The 23557-nt window shown below is 45.0% G+C and overlaps 1 protein-coding gene across 1 annotated transcript in view; it reads right to left on the reverse strand.

Annotated features, from left to right (window-relative positions):
- Positions 1-7813, reverse strand: part of syt17 (synaptotagmin XVII) — a gene marked incomplete at both ends in the record, with an annotated part of 41641 nt that extends 33828 nt beyond the window's left edge. The window contains one exon of the mRNA XM_084175199.1: positions 7787-7813. Coding sequence (XP_084031325.1) covers positions 7787-7813 — 27 coding nt within the window. The remainder of the gene's footprint in view (positions 1-7786) is intronic.
- Positions 7814-23557: the final 15744 nt, after the last annotated feature.

Genomic DNA, 23557 nt, shown 5'->3' on the forward strand with positions numbered 1-23557 from the left:
TTATTAAACAATGATCAGAAAATCCCACTGGGGTTATCACACTTGATTTACAGACCTGAGATTGATGCTCAAAACAATAAAACCTATCTAACCTGGCCATAGAGTGTCACGCCCTGACTTATGGGACTCTAGTATGTTGAGTCAGGGTGTGGAGTTCTATGTTGTATTTTCTATGTTCTCGTTCTAGGTGTTGTATGTCTATGTTTGGCCAGGTGTGATTCCCAATCAGAGACAGCTGTCGCTCGTTGTCTCTGATTGGGGATCATACTTAGGCAGCCTGTTTGAATCATTAGTTGTGTGATCTTGTTCCGTGTAGAGGCTTGTATTGTGTTTAGCCTGAGGACTTCACGTTACGTTGTTTTGTTCGTGTGTTTATCGTTATATAAACATGTATGCATTTCACGCTGCGCCTTGGTCTGACCCGTCCTTCAACGTCCGTGACAGAAGATCCCACCAAACACGGACCAAGCAGCGTGCCCAGGAGCAAACACCCTGGACACAGGTGGGGAAGATGTGGTCTTGGGAGGAGATGTTTGCAGGGAAAGGACCATGGGCGAAGGTAGATGCCCAGGCAGGAGAGGAGCAACGGCAACACGGAGGGCGCCGGTCGAGGAGGAAGCCCGAGAAGCAGCCCCAAGAAAATTTTTTGGGGGGGGCACACGGGGTGGTTGGCGGAGCCTAGGTTCAGAGCAGAGCCAACTCCCCGTACTCACGCTAGGAAGCATGTGACTGGGCAGGCTCCGTGTTATGCGGAGCTACGTACTGTATCGCCAGTGCGCCGGCACAGTACTGTACGTCCTGTGCTAGCACCACGCACGTGCCGTGCGAAAATGGGCATCCAGCCAGGACGGGGTGTGCCGGTTCAACGCTCCTGGTCTCCAGTACACCTCCTCGGTCCCGCATATCCTGCGCCGGTTCTACGTACTGTATCGCCAGTGCGCGTGCACAGCCCAGTGCGTCCTGAGCTAATGCCACACACGTACTGTGCGGAAATAGGCATCCAGCCAGGACGGGTTGTGCCAGCGCTCCAGACCTCCAGTCCGCCTCCAAAGTCCGGCCCGGCCCGTTCCTGTTCCTCGCACCAAGCCAGTGGTGCGTGTTCCCAGTCGGGCCCATTCCTGCTCCCCGCACGAAGCCAGTCGTGCGTGTTCCCAGTCCGGCCCGGCCCGTTCCTGCTCCTCGCACCAGACTAGTGGTGCGTGTTCCCAGTCTGGCCCGGCCCATTCCTGTTCCTCGCACCAGGCCAGTGGTGCGTGTCGCCAGTCCGGCCCGGCCCGTTCCTGTTCCTCGCACCAAGCTAGTGGTGCGTGTCGCCAGTCCGGCCCGGCCCGTTCCTGCTCCCCGCACCAAGCCAGTGGTGTGTGTCCCCAGTCCGGCCCGGCCCGTTCCTGCTCCTCGCACCAGACCAGTGGTGCGTGTTCCCAGTCCGGCCCGGCCCGTTCCTGTTCCTCGCACCAAGCCAGTGGTGCGTGTTCCCGGTCCGGTACGGCCCGTGCCTGCTCCCCGCACCAAGCCAGTGGTGCGTGTCGCCAGTCCGACCCGGCCCGTTCCTGCTCCTCGCACCAAGCGAGTGGTGCGTGTTCCTAGTCCGGTCCGGCCAGTGCCTGCTCCTCGCACCAGACCAGTGGTGCGTGTGTCCAGTCCGGCACGGCCCGTGCCCGTTCCACCGGTGCCTGGTCCGGCACCGGTCAGCTGCTCCACTCCGGAGCCAGAGCAGTCCGCTCCAACGGTGCCTGATCCAGCTCCGGTCGGTTACTCCACTCTGGAGCCAGAGCAGTCCGCTCTACCGGTGCCCAGTCCAGCTCCGGTCAGCGGCTCCATTCCGGAGCCAGAGCAGTCCGTTCCACCGGGGTCCAGTCCAGCTCCGGTCAGCAGCTCCACTCCGGAACCAGAGCAGTCCGCTCCACCGGGGTCCAGTCCAGCTCCGGTCAGCGGCTCCAGTCCGGAGCCAGAGCAGTCCGCTCCACCGATGCATAGTCCAGCTCCGGTCAGCGGCTCCAGTCCGGAGCCAGAGCAGTCCGCTCCACCGGTGCCCAGTCCAGCTCCGGTCAGCGGCTCCCGTCCAGACCCAGACGTCAGCCCCTCTCCAGGTTCGGGGTCTCCCACACCAGGGTTCAGACAGGGCTTGGTACATCGTGGGAGGAAGGAGAGGGGAAGAAGCGCGCCGAGGTCCAGACCAGACCAGGGGCGCAACAGGGAGGCTGAGAGAATGTGGTCGTCACGCCTGGAGCCGGATCCGCCTCCGAGGCGGAATGCCCAACCGGACCCTTCCCTGTCATGTCAGGTTGGTGCGGTCGGAGTCCGCACCTCTGCGGGGGGGGGGGGGGGGGGGGTAATGTCACGCCCTGACTTATGGGACTCTAGTATGTTGAGTCAGGGTGTGGAGTTCTATGTTGTATTTTCTATGTTCTCGTTCTAGGTGTTGTATGTCTATGTTTGGCCGGGTGTGATTCCCAATCAGAGACAGCTGTCGCTCGTTGTCTCTGATTGGGGATCATACTTAGGCAGCCTGTTTGCATCATTAGTTGTGGGATCTTGTTCCGTGTAGAGGCTTGTATTGTGGTTAGCCTGAGGACTTCACGTTACGTTGTTTTGTTCGTGTGTTTATCGTTATATAAACATGTATGCATTTCACGCTGCACCTTGGTCTGACCCGTCCTTCAACGTCCGTGACATAGAGATGGTGTTCTCTCTCACATGCGCCCAGGTGTACTGTCTCGTGCCTCCATGTTGACTCCGCCAAATATCACATGTGTTACAATGAGGTGTTTTAAAAAAGTCCTTGAGGCTATATGAGGTTCTTTGTGATATCTATCTAAATCACTGACTGTGCAGTTAAAATCCCCAGCAATAAATAAATAATCTTCATTATTACATTTCTCAATGGTATTTGATAATGTCTCTAAAAAACATTCCCTCTCAACTGCCACCACTGGGGCATATACATTTATCATTCACATAGTGATGTTTTCATACCTTTGCTCTAACTTTTAATAACCTCCCCTCAACTACCTCTTCAACCTCATATGACATAGGCAAAAACCCTTTTGAGAACAAGATGGCCACACCCCCACTTTTTGAGTTTTTATGACTACACACCACTGTCCCCCCCCCACTCCTGTTGCCACATAACTTCATTTTCCAAATGATTATGCGTTTCTTGTAGAAAATGTATGTCACTTCCCTTTCCCCTAATTAACTCATACACTATGGCTCCTTTTTTAACGTCTCTTGCCCCATTTACATTTAAAGAAGAAATCTTAAAACTGCTCATGGCTGGGAAAAAAATACAGAGAAAGACACAGAAACCACATCTCTTTACAGAGTTAAGGCTGCGACTGAACTCTTTCATTTTCTTTAGAATTTCCATCACTTATCACTCTCGTGACCACTTTCTTGAGTCTAGCAATTTCAGGGCTTGTCAAACCTCCCCCTGTTATTTTTTACATCAGAAACTTTGCTGATTCAATAAACAATTCACTTTCAGGGAAAAAACCTGTTACATTATAATCTTGCATATATTTCTTCCCTTTTGTCAACTTCAGAAACTGACATACTTTCTCAATCCCATACCTCCCTTCCACCCCATTTATCTCACTATTTTGTTGTGACGCATCAGATGACTCACTCTCGCTATCCTCCCCAGAAGAAAACTCCACCATCTCTACAACCTGTTTATCTTCAACTGATTTATCAATCTCTACCTTCCTCTTGGAATTAGACCCTTCACCACCCCTTACATTCTTCCTCTTACTCCTCTGTACTTTGAACACAGCTGCTTCCTTTTCCATTATTTCAATCTTCTCTTGACCTCCAATTTTTTTTTCCAGCACCACCTCAGCGACGGCAGTAGCAATCTCACCATCTTTTTCCCCTCCTGCTTTGTTCTGATCTACCACAATTGCCCCCGTATCCACACTGCCTTCCTCTCCTACTTTTCCAACCACATCTGACCACCTTCTCCCTTCCCCTGCACCCTTAGCATGTTCATCCCTTCGCGGTGGTGTATTAGCTGCACCAGCACTAGAGCTGCTACCAGACTCTGCGCGCTCGTTCTCGGGACAATTACGTACCAAATGCCCCTCTCTTCCACAGCCAAAGCATTTCATTGATTCAGTAGAAACTCTTCTATCATCCTCAGCTCCCACTACTCCCACATGCTGACCTCTGACCTCACCTACTAAGGAAAGACAACAGCATTTTCAGCAGTTAAATGCAACAACACAACACTAGCCCCCCGTGTAGCTCAGTTGGTAGAGCATGGCATTTGTAATGCCAGGGTTGTGGGTTCGATTCCCACGGGGGGCCAGTATGAAAATGTATGCACTCACTAACTGTAAGTCGCTCTGGATAAGAGCGTCTGCTAAAATGTAAATGTATTTATACAAAGCAATCTATTACATACAGTGCCCTCTACAATTATTGGCACCCCTGTTTAAGATGTGGTCGAGGACTTCCAAAAATTCTCATTTTTTTTAAAACAACATAGAACCCAAATGCAAAAAAAGAGAAAAATCCAACCTTTTATTTAAGTACATTACTTTGGTGTAAAAAAAAAAAATCACACATTTAGAAAAAAAAAAACTTGAAATCATGTGTCCCACAATTATTGGCACCCCTGATGTTAACACTTTGTACAACCCCCTTTTGCCAACAAGACAGCACTTAATCTCCTCCTATAACATTTCACAAGATTGGAGAACACAGAGAGAGGGATTTTTGACCATTCTTCTTTGCACAATCTTTCTAGATCATCCAGTGTCCTGGGTCCTCTCTTATGCACTCTCCTCTTTAGCTCGCCCCACAGGTTTTCGATTGGGTTGAGGTCTGGGGACTGAGATGGCCATGGGAGGACATTGAGTTTGTGACTGCTGAACCATTTTTGTGTAGATTTTGCCACATGTTTTGGATCATTATCCTGCTGAAAGACCCAATGACGACCCATCTTCAGCTTTCTGGCAGAGGCCATCAGGTTTTTATTTAAAATGTCCTGGTAGTTCAAAGCGTTCATAATGCCATGCACCCTAACAAGGTTCCCAGGGCCTTTGGAAGAGAAACAGGCCCACAGCATCACAGATCCTCCACCATACTTCACGGTGGGCATGAGGTGCTTTTCGGCATACTCATCTTTTGTTTTACGCCAGACCCACTTAGAGTGTTTGTTGCCAAAAAGCTCAATCTTAGTCTCATCTGACCAAAGCACACGATCCCAGTTGAAGTCCCAGTGCCGCTTAGCAAACTCCAGACGTTTACGTTTGTGAGTGTTAGTGAGAAAAGGCTTTTTCCTTGCATGCCTCCCAAACAGCTTGTTGGCATGTAGAGAGCATCTGATGGTTGTTTTGGAGACTTTGTGACCCCAAGATGCCACTCTTTGATGCAATTCTGTGACAGTGAGCTTAGGACTTTTTTTTACTTCTCTTACCATCCTCCTCACTGTGCGTTGTGGCAAGATAAACTTGGGACCTCTTCCAGCCTTGTTTGTCACTGTTCCAGTTGTTTTAAACTTCTTAATGATTCCTCTGACTGTAGATACGGGCAAGTTAAGGCGAGTGGCTATTTTCTTGTAGCCATTGCCTGACTTATGAAGGTCGACACAAATCTGCCTTACTTGAATGGTGTGTTCTCTTGTCTTTGCCATGTTGACAAATGGGTAAGAGAATTAGGCCTCTGTGTCACGTCATATTTATACCCCAGGGAAACAGGAAGTCATGAATTACTAATTAAAAGTTCCTAGATACCCTGACCAACTTTAGCAACTACAGAAAAATATTTTTTTTTAAAAATCAATTAAAATTTTCAGCGGAATTGTTAGGGGTGCCAATAATTGTGGGACACATGATTTCAATTTAATTTTTTTCTAAATGTGTGATTTTTTTTTTTACCACCAAAGTAATGTACTTAAATAAAAGGTTGGATTTTTCTATTTTTTTGCATTTGGGTTCTATGTTGTTTAAAAAAAAAAGGAGAATTTTTGGAAGTCCTCGACCACATCTTAAACAGGGGTGCCAATAATAGTGGAGGGCACTGTATGTTTTTTGAACACTATAATTTGATTGCGAGCATGATAGCTGTACTTTTAGTTTATGGTAGACGCAGCTTGTTTGCCATTAGCCAATCAGCATTCTCAACAAGTTCAAAGCACGTGAATGCATCCAACTGGTATTTCCTACATCACAACAGGTAATTACCACCTTCCCACTTGGTTATGAACACAGCATCACACATGATGACTCATCTCAGCACAACTCTCTGACATCATCAGCGTGTGCCACAATACGCATCAAAGTCCTTTCCATTTCTCTTTTCCTAGTCCTATTTTGACTTTACCTCAATTTCACATAGAACTTTTCAATATAAACAACCCCATTCCCTGTAGCAATCAGCAGTATAGAGAAACACATTCCAAACTCATCTAACCTCTCTCTCTCTCTCTTTCACCCCCCACCTCTGGATCATTAGAGTGTCATTGCAATACAACTTTATTTTTTCACGTATTACTTTTTCAATATTTAATGTGAGGCTAAAGCAGGCTCAGTCAACTAGACAAACTGCTTATGAATTAGTAAATGAATGCAAAAGGAAATCATACAAGATTAATGGAAAGCTATCTCTAGGAGAGGGGGTGAAAGAGAGAGAGAGGGTAAAGAGAGGGGGGTGAGAGAGCGAGAGAGAGGGGGTGAGAGGGAGGGAGAGAGAGAGGGAGTATGAAAAAGGGATAGATAGAATGAGAGAGAAAGCAAGAGAGCAACAGAGAGTGAGAGAGAGAGGAGAGAGAGAGAGAAAGAGAGAGAGAGAGAAGGAGAGAGAGAGAGAAGGAGAGAGAGAGAGAGATAGAGAGGGGTGAGAGGGAGGGAGAGAACGAGAGAGAGAGAGAGAGAGAGAGTGAAGGAGAGCGAGAGAGAGAGTGAAGGAGAGAGAGAGAGAGAGAGAGAGAGAGAGAGAGAGAGTTAAGGAGATAGAGAGAGTGAGAGGGGAGAGAGAGAGAGAGTGAAGGAGAGAGAGAGAGAGAGAGAGAGAGAGAGAGAGAGAGAGAGAGAGAGAGAGAGAGAGAGAGAGAGAGAGAGAGGAGAGAGAGAGAGAGAGAGATAGAGAGGGGTGAGAGGGAGGGAGAGAACGAGAGAGAGAGAGAGAGAGTGAAGGAGAGTGAAGGAGAGAGAGAGTGAGAGGGAGAGAGAGAGAGAGTGAAGGAGAGAGAGAGAGAGAGAGAGAGAGAGAGAGAGAGAGAGAGAGAGAGAGAGAGAGAGAGAGAGAGAGAGAGAGAGAGAGAGAGAGAGAGTGAAGGAGAGAGAAGGTGAGAGCTTCAGGGAATTATGATGTTTATGAACTTTGTTTTCTTTTCAATTTCTACTCCCTCCCTCCCTCCCTCCCTCCCTCCTTCCTTCCCTCCACAATCACGATTATAATCAGAGACAAAGACAGTCATGCAGGATGGAATGATTGCATGAAGATAAAATGCTAAACCTCTTATTGAGTTGATGAAAATAACAAAATGTGTGTATGTGGTTTGTGTGTGTGTGTGTGTGTGTGTGTGTGTGTGTGTGTGTGTGTGTGTGTGTGTGTGTGTGTGTGTGTGTGTGTGTGTGTGTGTGTCTGTCTGTCTGTTAACACTAGAGCAGACACAGGAGATGGATAGTGCCCACTGAGATCTGACAGCAGTCATGGCTGGTTAACTGATGATTTGACACCTGCTCCTCTTTTAACAATTTAACACCTCTCTCTGTCTCTACACACACACACACACACACACAGACACACACACACGTGTGTTCTGGGGAGGAGAACATACCTTGTTAATGGGTTCCAACTGTCCTTTTTCACAGTGAGGAGGAGCAGTTGATTATGGGCAGTTGGAGGACCAGGGAGGAGACAGGAAAGAGTAGTTTAGTAACAATGTTTAGTGTTTATCTGTTAAGATCAGTTAATTATGATTCATATTAGCATTTACCAACAACAGCTACTCTTCCCACAACCTCCTAAGGTCCAAAACCCAACACAATACAAAACATGGGGTGCATTCATTAGTCCACACCGCAGCAAAACGTTTTGCAACGAAAATCACTGTTTCTTATTATACAAATGCAGGGGTTTATTCACTAGGAATCAAACGGAAGCAAATGGAACAAAGCTACCGGAAAACTCTTGTTTTCGTTGCAAAAAAAAGTTTTGCTACGGTTTGCTACGGTGTGCACTAATGAACCCCCCCCCCTACACCACCAGGTTAGCCCCTCCTCTTTTCCATCCTTTATGTTCCTAGTAGCCAATAGTCTGCTGGACAGAGCACACAGGATTTGGTTATGGCTGTCCAAGATTATGGTAACAGTAACTTTGCTTATAAACCATCTATAAAAGTCATATCATTGTTCTATATTGAAGTTATAATGAGCGAATACGCACTAGGCACGTCTCTCCACTACAGCGCTCTCCAAAGTCCCACCATTTCCGAGTACTTCGTTTGCACATTATAAATGTTTGTTCATGCTTCCCCAAAATTAAACTTAATTTCTATTAAATCTATATTCTATGTAATCTTATAATAATTGCACCATTTCAGTCCCTTACCGTTTATTGCAACATTGTACACGTTTTGATTCATGTTTGGTATAGGCAATGATATGTTCAATTTACTACCATTTCCTATCCTCTGAGTTCTTATTTTTATTTATTTAACTAGGCAAGTCAGTTAAGAACAAATTCTTATTTACAATGACGGCCTACACCAGCCAAACCCGGAAGACGCTGGGCCAGTTGTGCGCCGCCCTATGGGACTCCCAATCACGGCCGGTTGTGATACAGGCTGGAATCGAACCAGTGGGTCTGTAGTGACGCCTCAAGCACTGAGAGGCAGTGCCTTAGACCGCTGCGCCACTCTGGAGTGAGTTGGTCGATGTTTATCTTTACAGTGCAAGACTCACAAGGTAGAAGTTTGTTTTATTCCCATCAAGCGTATTTGTTTGCTGTTTTATCCTTGGAGCTCCTCATCGGTGTAATGTTCGGTAGCCTACCTGTTAAACATAGTTATTTAATGTTCGCTACCTGTTGGAAGTTATGAGCGGGCGCAGGCTCATGTCAGTAGGCTTCCCAGTGGTTATACGTGGCCTTCCCGCCAGGACGCCAATGAATGAGTCGACTGTGAATTAATTAAATGAAGTTATTTTGGGAAATGTTTATTTTGCGTGTCATTATGTCTGTGTACTATTATTATACGTTGTAACAGTGGTACGTCCCGGGGAGGGGTTAGGGGATTGTAAGCATCTGTTTTGGGCTTCTTGGGCAGATTGACTTTAGTCATTGTGAGGGGAGGCTGACATGAGCCTGGTAGCCCAACTTGAGTCTTATGGAATAGACAGGTTTGCCTGCTACCTCTTTAAGGAATACCTGGAATAGTATAAAGTAATCCTTCTTCCCCCACCCCCCATAAAAAATAAAAACATAAATAAAAGTGGTTGTCCCACTGGCTATGATAAGTTGAATGCACCAATTTGTAAGTCGCTCTGGATAAGAGCATCTGCTAAATGATGTAAATGTAAATGTAAATGTAAAATGTCCTTTTCATTGAAGTTATATTATTGAGAACTTTTATAAATATAAATGTGGATTATTTTGTCAATATTGCCGTTTGAAGTAACCCGGCAACCCAACCTCTGAGGTTATACACACACACACACACACACACACACACACACACACACACACACACACACACACACACACACACACACACACACACACACACACACACACACACACACACACACACACACAACACAACACAACACAACACAACACAACACAACACAACACAACACAACACAACTTGACCTACACCAAGCTGACAGCAGCTCATTAAGCTACATGGTTTAGACCACCACTCTTGGATAACGACCATGTGATCTAATCAATAACTTCTTATAGGAAACAGATCAGAGATCATAGAGATAGTAAGAGAATAATACAGAATAATGTCTGATGTTCTTCATAGTTGATGTTCCTTTCAACCCTGGCTGTGTCCCAAATGGCACCCTATTCCCTATGTAGTGCACTACTTTTGACCAGAGCCCAATGCGCAGTAGTGCACTACATAGGGAATAGGAGGGAATAGGGTGTTATTGGTGACGCAGCACATTATATCACACAGACATATCAGAGACCTACATCTACTAACAGGATATTACTAACAGACATATCAGAGACCTACATCTACTAACAGGATATTACTAACAGACATATCAGAGACCTACATCTACTAACAGGATATTACAAACAGACATATCAAAGACCTACATCTACTAACAGGATATTACTAACAGACATATCAGAGACCTACATCTACTAACAGGATATTACTAACAGACATATCAGAGACCTACATCTACTAACAGGATATTGGCAGACTGCATGTCACACACAGACATTTATACTTGTGTGCACAGACTCGAGCTCAAGCAAACAGTATTCACATTGACTATAGCAGTACACAACGGTGGTGTAATGGAGGATAAACACACTGACTCTAACAGTACACACCAGTGGAGTAGTGGAGGATAAACACACTGACTCTAACAGTACACACCAGTGGAGTAGTGGAGGATAAACACACTGACTCTAACAGTACACACCAGTGGTGTAATGGAGGATAAACACACTGACTCTAACAGTACACACCAGTGGTGTAGTGGAGGATAAACACACTGACTCTAACAGTACACACCAGTGGTGTAATGGAGGATAAACACACTGACTCTAACAGTACACACCAGTGGAGTAGTGGAGGATAAACACACTGACTCTAACAGTACACACCAGTGGTGTAGTGGAGGATAAACACACTGACTCTAACAGTACACACCAGTGGTGTAGTGGAGGATAAACACACTGACTCTAACAGTACACACCAGTGGTGTAGTGGAGGATAAACACACTGACTCTAACAGTACACACCAGTGGTGTAGTGGAGGATAAACACACTGACTCTAACAGTACACACCAGTGGAGTAGTGGAGGATAAACACACTGACTCTAACAGTACACACCAGTGGTGTAATGGAGGATAAACACACTGACTCTAACAGTACACACCAGTGGTGTAATGGAGGATAAACACAAGTAAACGCGACGGCGATCAGAGTTTACCAACCTATTGTTTTTGCCACTACATCACTGACACACACGTGTAACCTTTGAACTCTATGATGTGTGTGTGTGTGTGCGTGTGTGTGTGTGTGTGTGTGTGTGTATTTGAGTGTGTTTGTGTGTGTATCTCTGTGTGTGTGTGTATTTGTGTGTTTGTCTGTATCTCTCTCTCTGTGTGTGTGTGTGTGTGTGTGTGTGTGTGTATTTGTGTGTGTGTGTGTGTGTATCTACGTGTGTGTGTGTGTACAGATTCTCTCTCCATCTCCAGTCTGTCTTCCTCTTCTACTCTGTCATCTTCCTCATCTCTCTCCATATACACACAGGTTTTCTCATGTCTTCCAATGATTCTCTCTCTCTCTCGCTCTCTCTCTCTCTCTCTCTCTCTTTATTAGCGTTGGCTGTATCCATGGCGACAGCGACAGGAGCAGCGTACCCTCCCTTCATCTCTTCCTCCTTCTCTCCATCCCTCCATCCCTTCTACCCAGGTGAGGATGACACATCCTGGGGTCAGACACAGGCGGAGAAAGGGAAGGACATAGGGAGAGAGAGAAAATGGGAGGAAGGGAGGGAGGGAGGGAGCGGGAGGGAGAGAGAAAGAGAGAGAGAGAGATAGAGAGAGAGAGAGGGAAAGAGTGAGGGAGGGAGTGAAAGATAGAGAGAGAGTGAAGGAGAGAAGAAGCGAGAGAGAGAGAGAGAGGGAGGGCCCGAAGGAGAGAGGGAGGAGAGAGATAGTGGGAGAAGGAGGGAGGGAGGGGACAAACATCTAAAACTACCACACTCAGAGACACACAGTGGGAGAAAGTGAAAAGGTCCTTTCCATTGTATAGGAACAGTATTTTACTAAACATGTCTTCTCATTTAAAAACACTCATCTTGACCACTCAGTCTGCACACAGGACTATCAATGCATTAGAATAGGTGTCACGATCGTCATAATGAGCGGACCAAGGCGCAGCGTGATATGCGTACATCTTTTTAATAGTGTACTGGCAACACGATACAAAATACAAAACAACCAAACGAAACGTGAAGTCCTCGGTTAACAACACAAACCAACACGGAACAAGATCCCACAAAACACAAGAGCACAACAGGCTGCCTAAGTATGGTGCCCAATCAGAGACAACAAGCAACAGCTGATTCTCGTTGCCTCTGATTGAGAACCACCCCGGCCAACCTAGAAAACACATGAACTAGAAACAGAACATAGAACACAAAACATAGACCCTACACACCCTGGCTCAACATATAAGAGTCCCCAGAGCCAGGGCGTGACAGTACCCCCCCCCCCCAACAGGGGAGGGGCCGGGTGGGCATTCCGCCTCGGAGGCGGATCCGGCTCCGGGCGTGACCACCACCCTCTAACAACCCCCCCGTATCGCCCCTGGTCTGGTCTGGCCCCGCTGGCTGGAGCTGGACTGGACATCGGTGGAGCGGATTGCTTAGGCTCCGGTGTGGAGCAGCTGACCGGTACCTGCCCAGGCACCGGTGAAACAGGCACGGGCTGTGCCGGACTGACGACGCGCACCACAGGCTTGGTGCGGAGAGCAGGAACAGGCCGGACCGGGCTGACGACGCGCACCATTGGCTTGGTGCGGGGAGCAGGGACGGGCCGGACCGGGCTGACGAAGCGCACCACTGGCTTGGTGCGAGGAGCAGGAACAGGCCGGGCCGGGCTGGCGACGCGCACCATTGGCTTGGTGCGGGGAGCAGGGACGGGCCAGACCGGGCTGACGAAGCGCACCACTGGCTTGGTGCGGGGAGCAGGAACAGGCCGGGCCGGGCTGGCGACGCGCACCATTGGCTTGGTGCGGCGAGCAGGGACGGGCCGGACCGGGCTGACGAAGTGCACCACTGGCTTGGTGCGGGGAGCAGGAACAGGCCGGACCGGGCTGACGACGCGCACCATTGGCTTGGTGCGAGGGGCAGGAACAGGCCGGGCCGGGCTGGCGACACGCACCACAGGCTTGGTGCGGGGAGCAGGAACAGGCCGGGCCGGGCTGGCGACGCGCACCATTGGCTTGGTGCGAGGGGCAGGAACAGGCCGGGCCGGGCTGGCGACGCACACCATTGGCTTGGTGCGAGGGGCAGGAACAGGCCGGGCCGGGCTAGCGACGCGCACCACAGGCTTGGTGCGAGGGGCAGGAACAGGCCGGGCCGGGCTGGCGACGCGCATCACAGGCTTGGTGCGAGGGACAGGAACAGGCCGGACCATACTGGGAACACACACCACTATAGCCTTGTGTGGGGATCAGGAACGGGCCGGACCGGACTGGTAACACACCTCAGTACCTCTCGCCGTGCCTCTACACTCTCCTTCCCTCTACTGACCAATGGCTCCCGTAACCTGGTGGCCTTCTCTCCTCGTCCACAAACTCGCCCTGTATCTGCCTCCAGCAGCCCCGTCGTCCATGTCGTGTGCCCCCCCCCAAAATGTTTTATTGGGGTTGCCTCTCGCCTGTCCGACGACGACACTGTTGGCACCGTACCTCCTCTCTCGCCAGGGCTTTAACTTTAGCCCATGGCCCTTTGCCCGCGAACATATCCTCCCAGGACCACCATTGGCCCACCTGGGCCATCGCCAACCTCTCCAGCTCCTTACCCGGCGTTTGCTCCTGGAAACGCTGCTTGGTCCCGTTTTGGTGGGATCTTCTGTCACGATCGTCATAATGAGCGGACCAAGGCGCAGCGTGATATGCGTACATCTTTTTAATAGTGTACTGGCAACACGATACAAAATACAACCAAACGAAACGTGAAGTCCTCGGTTAACAACACAAACCAACACGGAACAAGATCCCACCAAAAACACAAGAGCACAACAGGCTGCCTAAGTATGGTCCCCAATCAGAGACAACAAGCAACAGCTGATTCTCGTTGCCTCTGATTGAGAACCACCCCGGCCAACCTAGAAAACACATGAACTAGAAACAGAACATAGAACACAAAACATAGACCCTACACACCCTGGCTCAACATATAAGAGTCCCCAGAGCCAGGGCGTGACAATAGGATTATTTTTTAGTTATTATTAATATTTTTTTTAAAGACTCAAATAATTGTTTCCTGTGCATTTGATTACATGACTCAGAACAAACCCCTTTAGGTTATTTAGTCATATCTCTATAACATTATATAGTACAGGTTATATAGTCATTGTTTAGTATATAACATTATATAGTATAGGTTGTATATAGTATAGGGCTCCTGAGTGGCGCAGCGGTCTAAGTCACTGCATCTCAGTGCTTGAGGCGTCACTACAGACCCCCTGGTTCGATTCCAGGCTGTATCACAACTGGCCGTGATTGAGAGTCCCATAGGGCGGCGCACAATTGGCCCAGCGTCATCCGGGTTTGGCCAGTGTAGGCCGTCATTGTAAATAAGAATTTGTTCTTAACTGACTTGCCTAGTTGAATAAAGGTAAAATAAAAAAATAAAAATAACATATCGTCATATCTCTATAACATTATATAGTATAGGTTATATAGTTATAACATTATATAGTATAGGTTATATAGTCATATCTCTATAACATTAGGTTATATAGTCATATCTCTATAACATTATATAGTATAGGTTATATTGTCATATCTCTATAACATTATATAGTGTAGGTTATTTAGTCATATTTCTATAACATTATATAGTATAGGTTATATAGTAATATCTCTATAACATTATATAGTATAGGTTATATAGTCATATCTCTATAACTTTAGGTTATATAGTCATATCTATAACATTATATAGTATAGGTTATATAGTCATATCTCTATAACATTATATATACAAAAGAATGCAATATAACATATAAAAACATGCTACTCCACAACACACAAACATACAATATACACACTACCAAACATTAGCTAAGAGAGGCAGGAGTGCTTGGAGAGGTAGAGAAGAGAGAAGGGAGAGAGGAGAGAGAGAGAAGGTAGAGAGAATAGAGAGAAGAGCGAGAAGGAAGAGAGAAGAGAGAAGAGAGAGAAGAGAGAGAGAAGAGAGAGAGAAGAGAGAAAAGAGAGAGAAGGAAGAGACATTATATAGTATAGGTTATATAGTCATATCTCTATAACATTAGGTTATATAGTCATATCTCTATAACATTATATAATATAGGTTATATAGTCATATCTCTATAACATTATATAGTATAGGTTATATAGTCATATCTCTATAACATTAGGTTATATAGTCATATCTCTATAACATTATATAATTCAGGTTATATAGTCATATCTATAAAATTAGGTTATATAGTCATAGCTCTATAACATTATATAGTATAGGTTATATAGTCATATCTCTATAACATTATATAGTATAGGTTATATAGTCATATCTCTATAATATTAGGTTATGTAGTCATATCTCTATAACATTAGGTTATATAGTCATATCTCTATAACATTAGGTTATATAGTCATATCTCTATAACATTATATAGTATAGGTTATATAGTCATATCTCTATAAAATTATATAATACAGGTTATATAGTCATATCTCTAGAACATTAGGTTATAAAGTCATATCTCTATAACATTATATAGTATAGGTTATATAGTCATATCTCTATAACATTATATAGTATAGGTTATATAGTCATATCTCTATAATATTAGGTTATATAGTCATATCTCTATAACATTAGGTTATATAGTCATATCTCTATTAAATTAGGTTATATAGTCATATCTCTATAACATTAGGTTATATTGTCATATGTCTATAACATTATATAGTATAGGTTATATAGTCATATCTCTATAACATTATATAGTATAGGTTATATAGTCATATCTCTATAACATTAGGTTATATTGTCATCTCTCTATAACATTATATAGTGTAGGTTATATAGTCATATTTCTATAACATTATATAGTATAGGTGATATAGTCATATCTCTATAACATTATATAGTATAGGTTATATAGTCATATCTCTATAATATTAGGTTATATAGTCATATCTCTATAACATTAGGTTATATAGTAATATCTCTATTAAATTAGGTTATATAGTCATATCTCTATAACATTAGGTTATATTGTCATATGTCTATAACATTATATAGTTTAGGTTATATAGTCATGTCTCTATAACATTATATAGTATAGGTTATATAGTCATATCTCTATAACATTAGGTTATATTGTCATATCTCTATAACATTATATAGTGTAGGTTATTTGTCATATCTCTATAACATTATATAGTATAGGTTATATAGTCATATCTCTATAATATTAGGTTATATAGTCATATCTCTATAACATTATATAGTATAGGTTATATAGTCATATCTCCATAACATTATATAGTATAGGTTATATAGTCATATCTCTATAACATTAGGTAATATAGTCATATCTCTATAACATTATATAGTATAGGTTATATAGTCATATCTCTATACCATTATATAATACAGGTTATATAGTCATATCTCTATAACATTAGGTTATATTGTCATATTTCTATAACATTATATAGTATAGGTTATATTGTCATATCTCTATAACATTATATAGTATAGGTTATATAGTCATATCTCTATAACTTTAGGTTATATAGTCATATCTATAACATTATATAGTATAGGTTATATAGTCATATCTCTATAACATTATACATACAAAAGAATGCAATATAACATATAAAAACGTGCTACTCCACAACACACAAACATACAATATACACACTACCAAACATTAGCTAAGAGAGGCAGGAGGCCTTGGAGAGTTAGAGAAGAGAGAAGAGAGAGAGGAGAGAGAGAAGGAAGAGAGAATAGAGAGAAGAGAGAGAAGAGAGAGAGAAGAGAGAGAAGAGAGAAAAGAGAGAGAAGGAAGAGAGAAGAAAGAGAAGGAAGAGAGAAGAGAGAGAGGGGAGGAAGAGAGAAGAGAGAAAAGAGAGAGAAGGAAGAAAGAAGAGAGAGAGAAGAGAGAAAAGAGAAAAGAGAAGAGAGAAGAGAGAAGAGAGAAGAGAGAAGAGAGAGAAGGAATAGAGAAGAGAGAGAAGGAATATAGAAGAGAGAAGGGAGGAAGAGAGAAGAGAGAGAAGGACAGACAGGACATGTGCTACAGATGGAGGGAGGAGGGAAATGAAGTGAAGTGGACTCAGAGAGAACAAGAGGAGAAGCAACAACAACAGGTGTTTGAAAGTGTGTGTCCAAGGTTCCATGGTCAGAGGGTCCTACCTGTGTGTACGCCATTGTCCTCTCCTCTCCTCTCCTCTCCTCAGTCTCTCTTCTCTTCCTCACTTCCCTTCATCCAGTTCTTCATCCTTCCATCCAACATCCACTTCCACTCCAGAAAAAATAGATATCAAATCTCAAGGTGACAAGAGTGAGGGGTGTACCAGGTTTTTCTTCTTCATTCTTACTATCACTCCATCATCATCCCCCGCTCCAAACAACAACAACAACAACAATAGACCCTTCTCTCTTTCTCTCTCACACACTCACGCTATCTACCCCTCCTCCTCTTCATCCTCCACCCTATCCACCCAGACACTCTTAATCTCTCTCTCTCTCTCTCACTCTCTTTCTCTCACTCTCTCTCTCTCTCTCTCTCTCTCTCTCTCTCTCTCTCTCTCTCTCTCTCTCTCTCTCTCTCTCTCGCTCGCTCTTTCTTTCTCTGTCTCTTTCGCTCTCTCTCTTTCCAGTCTTGCCCACTCTTCAGAAATGACATGCAAAGCCAGCCCTGTCCCTTGAGTGAGCATCCTACCCCTCCCCTTCTCTCTCTTTCTCTCTCTCCCCCTTTCTGCCGTACACCAATGACTCACCCAGGTTTGCAGGAGCACTGATGGATATCGAATCAAATCTGTTGTCTGGTTCTCTCTCTCTCTCTCTCTCTCTCTCTCTCTCTCTCTCTCTCTCTCTCTCTCTCTCTCTCTCTCTCTCAATTCAATTCAATTCAATTCAAAGGGCTTTATTGGCATGGGAAACATATGTTTACTTTAGCAAAGCAAGTGAAATAGATAATAATCTAGAGAGAGAGACAGAGAGAGAGAGAGAGAGAGAGAGCAAGAGAGAGAGAGAGAGAGAGAGAGAGAGAGCGAAAGAGAGAGAGAGAGAATTACCAAATTACCGTACGACAGACCACGTATTCACCCTGTACACCCTAATTGACAAACAAACAAAACAAAACAAAAGCAAAGTCTTCTCATGCTTTGTTGATTTCAAAAAAGCTTTTGACTCAATTTGGCATGAGGGTCTGCTATACAAATTGATGGAAAGTGGTGTTGGGGGGGAAACATACGACATTATAAAATCCATGTACACAAACAACAAGTGTGCGGTTAAAATTGACAAAAGACACACATTTCTTTCCACAGGGCCATGGGGTGAGACAGGGATGCAGTTTAAGCCCCACCCTCTTCAACATATATATCAACGAATTGGCAAGGGCACTAGAACAGTCTGCAGCACCCGGCCTCACCCTACTAGAATCTGAAGTCAAATGTCTACTGTTTGCTGATGATCTGGTGCTTCTGTCCCCAACCAAGGAGGGCCTACAGCAGCACCTAGATCTTCTGCACAGATGCTGTCAGACCTGGGCCCTGACAGTAAATCTCAGTAAGACAAAAATAATGGTGTTCCAAAAAAGGTCTAGTTGCCAAGACAACTAATACAAATTCCATCTAGACACCGTTGCCCTAGAGCACACAAAAAACTATACATACCTCGGCCTAAACATCAGCGCCACAGGTAACTTCCACAGGTAACTGGCTAAAAATAATTGAATCAGTTATAGAACCCATTGTCCTTTATGGTTGTGAGGTCTGGGGTCCGCTCACCAACCAATAATTCACAAAATGGGACAAACACCAAATTGAGACTCTGCATGCAGAATACCTGACCACCGTGACTGACCTAAATTTAAGGAAAGCTTTGACTATGCTCAGACTCAGTGAGCATAGCCTTGCTATTGAGAAAGGTCGCCGTAGGCAGACCTGGCTCTCAAGAGAAGACAGGCTATGTGCACACTGCCCACAAACTGAGATGGAAACCCCTTTCCCCCTTCTGATAACCAGGTGGCGAATCGCATCTCTGCATGTCTGGCAGACATATCAGTATGGATGACGGATCACCACCTCAAGCTGAACCCTGGCAAGACGGAGCTGCTCTTCCTCCCGGGGAAGGACTGCCCGTTCCATGATCTCGCCATCACGGTTGACAACTCCGCTGTGTCCTCCTCCCAGAGTGCGAAGAGCCTAGGCGTGACCCTGGACAACACCCTGTCGTTCTCCGCCAACATCAAGGCGGTGACCCGCTCCTGCAGGTTCATGCTCTACAACATTCGGAGAGTACGACCCTGCCTTACACAGGAAGCGGCACAGGTCCTAATCCAGGCACTTGTCATCTCCCGTCTGGACTACTGCAACTCGCTGTTGGCTGGCCTCCCTGCCTGTGCCATTAAACCCCTACAACTCATCCAGAATGCCGCAGCCCGTCTGGTGTTCAACCTTCCCAAGTTCTCTCACGTCACCCCCCTCCTCCGCACACTCCACTGGCTTCCAGTTGAAGCTCGCATCCGCTACAAGACCATGGTGCTTGCCTATGGAGCAGTGAGGGGAACGGCACCTCTGTACCTTCGGGCTCTGATCAGTCCCTACACCCAAACGAGGGCATTGCGTTCATCCACCTCTGGCCTGCTGGCTCCCCTTCCTCTGCGGAAGCATAGTTCCCGCTCAGCCCAGTCAAAACTGTTCGCTGCTCTGGCACCCCAATGGTGGAACAAGCTCCCTCACGACGCCAGGACAGCGGAGTCACTCACCACCTTCCGGAGACATTTGAAACCCCACCTCTTTAAGGAATACCTGGGATAGGATAAAGTATTCCTTCTAACCCCCCCCCCCCCCGCCCCAAATTGTAAAGTGGTTATCCCACTGGCTATAGGGTGAACGCACCAATTTGTGAGTCGCTCTGGCTAAGAGCGTCTGCTAAATGACGTTAATGTGCCCTTGAGCAAGGCACTTAACCCTAATTGCTCCTGTAAGTCGCTCTGGATAAGAGCGTCTGCTAAATGACTAAAATGTAAATGTAATGTAAATGAAACTGAGCTGCACTTCCTAACCTCCTGCCAAATGTATGACCATATTAGAGACACATATTTCCTTCAGATTACACACATCCACAAAGAATTCAAATTTTGATAAACTCCCTTATCTACTGGGTGAAATACGACAGTGTGCCATCACAGCAGCAAGATTTGTGACCTGTTGCCACAAGAAAAGGGCAACCAGTGAAGAACAAATACCATTGTAAATACAACCCATATTTATGTTTATTTATTTTCCCATTTGTACTTTAGCTATTTTCACATTGTTACAACACTGTATATTTACATAATATGACATTTGAAATGTCTACATTTTTTTGGAACTTCTGAGTGTAATGTTTACTGTACATTTGTATTGTTTACTATCTACTTCCCTTGCTTTGGCAATGTTAGCATACGTTCCCCTTGCCAATAAAGCCCTTAAATTGAAATTGAATTGAGAGAGAGAGAGGGGGAGAGAGAGAGGGAGAGAGTGAGAGAGAGAGAGAGAGAGAGAGAGAGAGAGAGAGAGAGAGAGAGAGAGAGAGAGAGAGAGAGAGAGAGAGAGGGAGGGAGAGAGAGAGGACAGAGAGCGAGGAGAGAGCGAGAGAGAATAGAGAGAAGGAGAGAGAGGAGAGAGAAGAGAGAGAGAGAGAGAGAGAGAGAGAGAGAGAGAGAGAGAGAGAGAGAGAGAGAGAGAGAGAGAGAGAGAGAGAAGGAGAGAGAGAGAGCGAGAGGAGAGAGAAAGAGGAGAGAAAGAGAGAGAGAGAGGAGAGAGAGAGAGGAGAGCGAGAGAGAGAGAGCGAGAGAGAGAAGAGAGAGGAGAGAGAGATAGAGAGAAGAGAGAGAAGGAGAGAGAGAGGAGAGAGAGAGAGAATGAGAGAGAGAAAGAGAGAAGGAGAGAGAGAAAAAGAGAGAGAGGAGAGAGATAGAGCAGGTGTGTTGGGTAATTGCTACCACAGCAACATGTTACAAGTGTATGTGTAACCTCAAGGGTGGAAGCTGGGTTACTTCAAGAGAGTTACCATGGAAACCAAAGTGGCACATGACCTGTTGCCGTGTCAGCTGTGAGTTCCTGGTGACCCTGCCCTTCCTCCGCTGTGTGTGTGTGTATGTGTGCGCGCGAGCACGCTCATGTGTGTGCATGTGTACCTGTGTGTGTGTGTGTGTGCACATGTGTGTGTGTGTGTGTGCGCATGTGTGTGTGTTTGTAATAATAGAGTCAGCAGAGCTCAGTGTTGCAGCAGCAGTCTAATATATAACCCACTAAGTGGCATCACTGTGAGGCTGTCTTCTCAACAGGAGAGCAACAGGCAGCTTAATAAATCAAACAGCAAGGCTATGATGTGGTAGAGACTGCCCTCTTACTGGTCAAACAGCAATGATATGACGTTGGAGAGACTGCCCTCTACTAGTCAAACAGCAAGGCTATGACGTGGTAGAGACTGCCCTCTTACTGGTCAAACAGCAAGGCTATGACGTGGTAGAGACTGCCCTCTTACTGGTCAAACAGCAATGATATGACGTTGGAGAGACTGCCCTCTACTAGTCAAACAGCAAGGCTATGACGTGGTAGAGACTGCCCTCTTACTGGTCAAACAGCAATGATATGACGTTGGAGAGACTGCCCTCTACTAGTCAAACAGCAAGGCTATGACGTGGTAGAGACTGCCCTCTTACTGGTCAAACAGCAAGGCTATGACGTGGTAGAGACTGCCCTCTACTAGTCAAACAGCAAGGCTATGACGTGGTAGAGACTGCCCTCTACTGGTCAAACAGCAAGGCTATGACGTGGTAGAGACTGCCCTCTACTGGTCAAACAGCAAGGCTATGACGTGGTAGAGACTGCCCTCTTACTGGTCAAACAGCAAGGCTATGACGTGGTAGAGACTGCCCTCTACTGGTCAAACAGCAAGGCTATGACGTGGTAGAGACTGCCCTCTACTGGTCAAACAGCAAGGCTATGACGTGCCCTCTACTAGTCAAACTATATAATGACAGCTGTCCCTGAACTGCAACTACCCTGCTGGCTCCTCCCACTTAATCACTACAACACCAGCAGTTCTCCTCTCTCTCTCTCTCAATTCAGTTCTATTCAGGGGGCTTTATTGGCATGGGAAACATATGTTTACATTGCCAAAGCAAGTGAAATAGATAATAAACAAAAGTGAAATAAACAATAAATATTAACAGTAAACATTACACTCACAAACGTTCAAAAAGAATAAAAACATTTGAAATGTCATATTATGTCTATATACAGTGTTATAATGATGTGCAAATAGTTAAAGTACAAAAGGGAAAATAAATAAACATAAATATAGGTTGTATTTACAATGGTGTTTGTTCTTCACTGGTTGCCCTTTTCTTGTGGCAACAGGGCACAAATCTTGCTGCTGTGATGGCACACTGTGTTATTTCACCCAGTAGATAAGGGAGTTTATAGGGAATAGGGTGACATTGGGGACGTATCCCATGATTCTATAAGAGTCATCTCAGGGTACAAACTAATGACAAGACGGAACTATAAGACATGTGCAGGACACACGCACACGTGCACATACACAACCACACACACGTGCACATACACAACCACACACACATTTTTTTGCAGAACAATAGAACAAAGAACAAGTGGAAAGAAACAAATACAACAAATAGAACAAAAACTAAACAAATCTAAAATATAAGGAGTTTATTTCAGCACATAAATACACGTAGCCTTAAAATTACATAGAAAATAAATACAGATTGCCAAAATATCCATTTCTATGTACATTAAGTACAATATATTTTACAATATAAATATAGCTACTGTACCTTTACAGAAGTAAATATATATTCACATACACTTAAATTCATATCTTAAAGGGATAGTTAAGTTTACACTACCAATGTTTCTCCATTTGGCTTTGATTTCTCCTAATACATATTTTCCTTATATAGAATCTATTCTACTTGACGTCAGATCTTTTCTGAGACATTAAAACGTCGGAGAAACTTTGAGTTTAGAGTGAACAGTCCCTTTAAATAAGTTTCTGAGACACACATAACCTGTTTCATGTTCTTTGCTTCTTTCTTTGGAATTTTAGTTTGAGTGGAAGAATTGTGTAAAGTTCCTTCATTTAGATTCTGTTCTGCTTTTAAAGCCTCTGAAACACGAACCCCTGTGCCACCAGTTCCAGTTTCATGACTAAAAGCACTGCGTCCCAAATGGCACCCCATTCCCTATATAGTGTACTGCATTTGACCAGGGCACATACGTCCCAAATGGCACCCTATGTAGTACATGTAGTACCTCAAATACCTTATTATTATCTATCCTGATGCCTAGTCACTTTACCCTGTCTTCATGTACATATCTACCTCAAATACCTTATT

This window comes from Coregonus lavaretus (genome assembly GCF_964263955.1).
Source record: "Coregonus lavaretus genome assembly, chromosome: 2".
Taxonomy (NCBI): Eukaryota; Metazoa; Chordata; class Actinopteri; order Salmoniformes; family Salmonidae; genus Coregonus; species Coregonus lavaretus.